The 6,000-nt window shown below is 59.8% G+C and overlaps 1 protein-coding gene across 4 annotated transcripts in view; it reads right to left on the reverse strand.

Annotated features, from left to right (window-relative positions):
- The window catches only part of GRIN1 (glutamate ionotropic receptor NMDA type subunit 1), a gene marked incomplete at both ends in the record, with an annotated part of 33,221 nt that extends 28,657 nt beyond the window's left edge, over positions 1-4,564 (reverse strand). For all 4 annotated transcript variants that reach the window (XM_082775873.1, XM_082775872.1, XM_082775871.1 and 1 more), the window contains 2 exons: positions 1,237-1,371; positions 4,307-4,564. In XM_082775873.1, coding sequence (XP_082631999.1) covers positions 1,237-1,371; positions 4,307-4,564 — 393 coding nt within the window. The remainder of the gene's footprint in view (positions 1-1,236; positions 1,372-4,306) is intronic.
- Positions 4,565-6,000: the final 1,436 nt, after the last annotated feature.

Raw genomic sequence — 6,000 nt, forward strand, 5'->3', positions numbered from 1 at the left:
ATGAAGCAAATCCCCCTACACGTCCCAGCTGCCTGCTCCTCTGGTCAGCCAGCTCTGGTATCACCCTTTGCCCTGCCCCCTCCCCTTCCCGCAGTGCCTGGAGGGACCCCAGCAGGTCCCCAGCCCTGCCACTGCCATGGCCCTGGTTTGCTGACTACCCTGCTGTGGTTTTACCAAGCCCTGCTGCTGCTTCTGCTGAGCATCGCTGCCGGCTGGGTTTCTGGGAGCTTCTGCTCCTCCTCTCCTGAAATTTGGCTTCATTTAGCATGTGGGCAGAGTGACTATTTTTGCACTGAACATTTGCATTTGTGAATATTCAAAATTTCCAAGCAAAGGCCTATGATTCGTGCTTTGGAGCAGGCCTGCTGTCACGCACTAAGCTCATGCAGCTGAACAAAGCCCTCCACAAGGCTGCCTTGGTCCAGGGCTGTGATGGCACCTGGACAGCCTGGCCCTGCTCAGCTGCTGCTTCTGCTCTTGCTGGCCACGCCGTGGTTTTGCAGAAGGGCTGTGAGCTGAGAGTATGCAGCACCAGAGCATCTCAGAGCACACGCCAGGGCATGGCCCCAGATCCTGCACAGCAGGAGCACATCCAGTGTCAAGATCGATGTGTTTCCACGGGGAAAGCAGAGGGTGGTTTGACTGGAATCTGAATCTTTCTTGAGTGCTGCTCAGCCTGAGCCATGGGATGGTTTGTGTTGGAAGGGGCCCTAAAGCCCATCTGGTTCCAATAGGGAATGGAGCAGGTACCCCTCCCACCACCCCAGGCTGCCCGCAGCCCCATCCATCCTGGCCTTCGTCACAGCCAGGGAAGGGGAATTAGCCTCAGGATAACTTATTAGGCAATTCTATTATCTCCTTTGCCAATATCACATAAAACCTCTTGCCTATCCGCAGGTCCCCCCGCACCTGGGGAGCACCCAGGACCCCCTGGCTGCCTCTAGCGAGCAGGGCAAGAGCAAGTGCAAGCATTTGGCTTGGCTGAAGAGCAGCGAGCCCAGCAGCCTGGCAGAGAAACGCTGCAGAAATCATCCCACACTATGTAGGTCAACACTGGCAGCTGCAAAAAAATGATGTACTGGGGATGCAAGAGAGGGAGGGACCTGCGGGTTTAACCAGAGAGGATGGATGGACAGACAGACACATAGGAAGTATTTAACATCATTAACCCTCCTGAGGCACTCTCGATTTACACCATACGTATGAGGTACTAGACTAGAAACATGCATCAGTTACCTTATCAGAATATATAGACATGCGTGTTGTCAGACCAATGACAGGGATCCTGTAGAAGCCAGCTGTGTATGATACGGGTGTTGGTGTTAGGTGATCGTTGGGAGCAGGAGGGTGACTAACTAATATTGCATAGACCTGCAGGACAGGATACATGACACAAACATTATTTCACAGGAGCACATCTGCCATCGAGTGTGATTTTCCTTTTCTGCAACGTTAAACAGCCCCATGTTAGCACAACAGCAGCATTCAAGTAATCACCATCAGCAAAGCCATGACTGCGCCTGGGAGCGAGGGCGCGGTGCAGGGGTGCAGTGAGCCTGCTGCGGCTCAGAGGGGACGGGTCTGCTCAGGGCTGTGTCTTGATGGAAACGCCGTGACGAGCTGCTCGGCTAAACTAATAACTTTCATGGATTACAGATTAAAGGGAAGCATCTCCCTTACAGTCACACTGTGTAATGCGATTTCTTTAACCACACATTTAATACTCGGTTGTAATTCCCCTCCAAGGACTATTATGAACAAAGTGGTCAGCTGGGACTCAGAGCCGGAGGAAGAGCGCAGAGCCACGGCACAGATCAGCCATCTGGCCCCGAGAAACCAGAGAGCTGGCATGGGGGCATTGGCTCTCGGGCGCTGACAAGGGATCTGCCCAGAGCATGGGCAATGGGGTGCAGGGATGGGGTTGTGCCGAAATGGGGAGGGAGGACGTCAGCAACATCCTGCTGTTCTAGTGGGCTGGGATTTCAGTCTCCAGCAAGATCGTGCTCGGTGTCAAACCAAGGGGAAAGGAGCTGTGTAATCCCTAGGGGACCCTTCGTTATAATAATGCACTTTCACTGCACCAGGAATATCCCCAGCAGGTGACAGGTCTCCTGCTAGGGTGAATCGATGCAAGGACTGATGTCCAGGAACAGATAGCCCCTCTTCCCTCCTCCAAACATCTGCCCAAGCCCCCGGATGTTCTGTGCACCCAGGCTGGTTAGGTAGGATGGGAGAGGAGGATGAAGCGTGTCCAGGGAAGGGCCTGGGGACTGGGTGGGATGAGGGTAGATCCTGCTTGGTGCTGGAGGGGAGTAGGCTGAGGGTGCAGAGAGAGTTGGGTCAGGGTTTGGAGACCCTACAATAGGAGGGATTTATGGGAAAGGGGCTGGGAAGAACACACAGGGTATGGGGAGGCAGGAGAGGGGGTGTCTGCTGCCCAGCCAACACCAGGGGTGGGTGAGGGGGTTGTGCTGGCAGGTGTGGGACACGGGCTTGGGGATGGGTCTTTGGGCAGCACCAGGCATGGGGAGGAGAGGCAGGGAGGCGAGGGCTGCTCCATGCCACACGGCAGCTGGCTAAGAGGACCCATTTTGTGGGGCGGGTCCCCAGCCCCTCTCCTGCCTTGCAGCTCCCTGCTCGGACGCAGCGCCAGCCAGCCAGGACAGGAGCGGCTGTGTGCCGTGCTGGGGCTGAGGGGCCAGGAGCAGTTGGACCATTGGGATGGTGTGGCCACCCCAGCATCCTGATGTGAGCACCCACAGCCCCCTCTGCATTGCAGCGTGGCAGCTGCCCCTGCCTGCAGGGTTTGCCTTGGGGACGAGGCTTAGAGATGGCCTGGACATGGGCATCCCTCAGCTGGGTCACTGAAATGGAATCTCCTGCCAGGGAGGGACCCGACTGAGCTCTTTCCCTGTTGCTGGTGAGGGACAGCCTGTGCTGTGCTCCCTGCCCAGTGCTGCTGGCACCCCTGGGGATGTCTGCAGACATCCTGCATCCTTGGGGAGCTGCGCTGTGACCCTGCCAGCACTGCTCCGCCAGCACTTCCCTTCTGTGTGCTGGGGTGTGCCCGTGTTTATGCATGTCTGTGTGCATGGGTCTTTGTGGTGCAGGTGTTCACACACTTTGTGTGCATGCCTGTGCACCTAAGCACAGCTCTGCATGCTCATGAGTGCATTTGAGATGGGGGTAGGTTTTTAGGTGCCTGTCTGCCCATCCACCACCCCAAGTGGGGTGAACGGTGGGCTCAGCCCCCAGAGCACACTTAAGGGGAGTGTGTGTGTGCATGTATGTGTGTGTGTGCACCTCCAGTGTGGCTGCAAGTTGCATGTGTGTTCTTTGTGTATCTATGATCCCCAGTGTGCTCATGTTTCTCATGCATGTGTGTGTAGTAATGGGTGTGCTTGTGTCTGCTTCATGTGTGGTGCGGTGTTGGGGGGAAGAGTGGTGCTGCGTGTGATGGGGGTGCAGCTGCGGTGCGCAGATCTTCAAGTGTATGGCCCGTGGGTGTGTGCAGGTGGGTGTGTACAGGCAGTACTTTGTGCGCGTGTGCTTGCAATGCATGGAGTGGGATGTGTTTGCGTGACAGTAAGCGTGTATGTGCACCCGGTGCAGTGCGTGCTCATGGATGTGCGTGTGGCACAGCGTCTGTGAATTGGCACACTGACATGAGTGTAGACATGCCATGTTCTGTGTGTGTGCCCATGTTTGCATAATGATGCATGTGTGCACAGGGCATGTGTGTGTGCACGCAGCACAGCCCATGGGCACTCCATATGTGAGCGCACACGATGCGTGTGCACGCGTGGTGCTCCCCATGCCCGCACCTGCTGCATGTATGCCATGCGTGCACCCAGCGCGTGCCCGCGGCTCTGCGTGCTGCCTCGGGTGCCCGTGTGCACGCGTGTTGGGGCGTGCGTGCGGGCAGTGCGTGCACGCGTGTTGGTGGCTGCGTGCCTGTACACCCGCTCTCCGGGCGCGTGAGCCCGCGTGTGCCCCGGGGGGCGTGCGTGTGCCCGCGCGGTGGAGCGCGCAGCCCGCCCGCGCTTACATAAAGGCTGCAATGCGGGCAGCGGCGCCCCGGGCCGGGGGGACACGACCCCGCTCCGCGGCTCTGTGCGCCCCGAGCCCCCGGCGGCGGCCGGGGGACGCCGCGGAGCTGCGGCGTGTGCGGGGGCAGGGGGCTGGGGGCCAGAGGGGGGCAGCGGGGGGAAGCGGGGGGCAGCGGGGCTCGGCGCCCTCTGGGGACGGGGTTGGGGGGCTCCGGCGGCGGCGGCGGGGGCGGGGGGTGGACGCCGGCCCGGGGTACCTGGCTGGAGATGAGGTCCTCGCAGACGGAGAGGGCCATCTGGATGGCGTTGGGCTTGTGCGTGACCGAGGTGGCGTTGAGCTGCAGCTTCCAGGTGCCATGCCGCTTGTTGGCCTGGTTCACCGCCTCGCGGAAGATCTGCTCGTGCTTCTTGGTGCTCAGCACCGCGCCGATGTTGACGATCTTGGGGTCGCAGCCGGCGCGGGCGAAGGAGGAGGAGAAGAGTAGGGCGAGCAGCAGCAGCCGCATGGTGCTCATCCACGGCCGGCCCGGAGCCCGCCGGGCCCCCGCCCGCTCCCCGCCGCCCGCGCCCTCCCGCTCAGCTCGGCCCCATGCGGCCCGGCCCGGCCCGGCTCGGCTCGGCTCGGCTCGGCACGGGGCGCTCTCCCTGGTGCTGAAGCGCCCGCTCCGCTCCGCGCCGCCCCGCTCCCCGCCGCCGGCTCCTCCCGCTCCGCGGCCCCGCGCTGCCGCAGCGCCCACCCCCGGCCCGCCCCCGGCCCCCGCGGGCGGCGGGAGGGACCCCGACAGGGCCCGGTCGCTGCGGCAGCGCCGCTCCGTGCGGGGTTCCGGGAGCTCCCCTCCCCGACCCCGGGTCCCACCCGCGTGCCCGGGGGAGACGGGGGGAGCCGGCCCCGGGGGGGCTGCAGGAGCCCCGGGGACTCCTGGGCCAGGGTCCTGCTCCTGCACCCCGCGGGAGGGCTCCTGCGTTGGGGGAGGGAGGTGGGGTGCGGTGCTGGGGCCAGAGCCCGGTGGGGCTGAGCTCCGGGCTGCTGCTGGAGAGCTCCTTCTGGGGTCTGGCTCCTTCTTTTTCATCTTTGTTGCTGGGCTGTCCGTTCAGGGTGTGGGTATCCCCATTAATTTGAGAGGCATAAGCACACTACATTTTGGGTAAAACGAGGTCTTCTGAGTTTGTTCTCCTAGTTACACAGTACCTCTGGCATACTTTCCTAGCCCAGGACACGAATGTCATCAAGGTCTGTATTCACTCTAGACTTGGAGAACCCTCCCTTGGCCAACACACCTCTGGGGCAGAGAGGTTTAGCAGACACTCACCTGGTTCCTGGCTTTACTCTGTCCCTCCAGACAGAGCCATCACTCTTCCAGGCATTACCTCACAGGGCAACTTTTTCCATTAAATTCACCCCATTACGTCTGAGCTATTATTTAAAGATTTGTCTGATGATGAGACTTCTGGGGTTTCTCTTCATCCCTCTGCCCTATGGCTACCATTAGCCTCTCCCAAAGGAAAGGGAGCCACAGCAGCTAGTGGGCAACATCTGGAGGACAATCCATCTCCATGGCTGAAAGGGACTGTGTTCCACTCCTGGACCACCTCTCTCCATTTCCAAGAACAGAACGTTGCACTCCAGAGCTGCCAACCTAGTCCTTTTGGAAAAAAACACAAAGGGGCTGCAGAGAGCAACATGGTGTTGCTTTGTAACTGCGTGGGACAAATGCCATCAGCCAGCCCACTGTGTGCCAGCCGAGAGAGCAGCCTGCAGAAGAAAAATCACCGGAGATATTTTTACATCAGCCATTTCTAGGATATTGCCGCAGCCCACCTCTGTGCTTCCTTGCAACGTGAGTTGAAGCAGAATTTTCTCCCACAACGCAAATTTTCTCACTGGCATCTCTGAAGTGCAAGTTGCCATGGAAACCATTTTGCCTGTGTCCCACGTTGCCCACATGCTCTC

This window comes from Aythya marila, assembly GCF_965140915.1.
Source record: "Aythya marila genome assembly, chromosome: 19".
NCBI lineage: Eukaryota > Metazoa > Chordata > Aves > Anseriformes > Anatidae > Aythya > Aythya marila.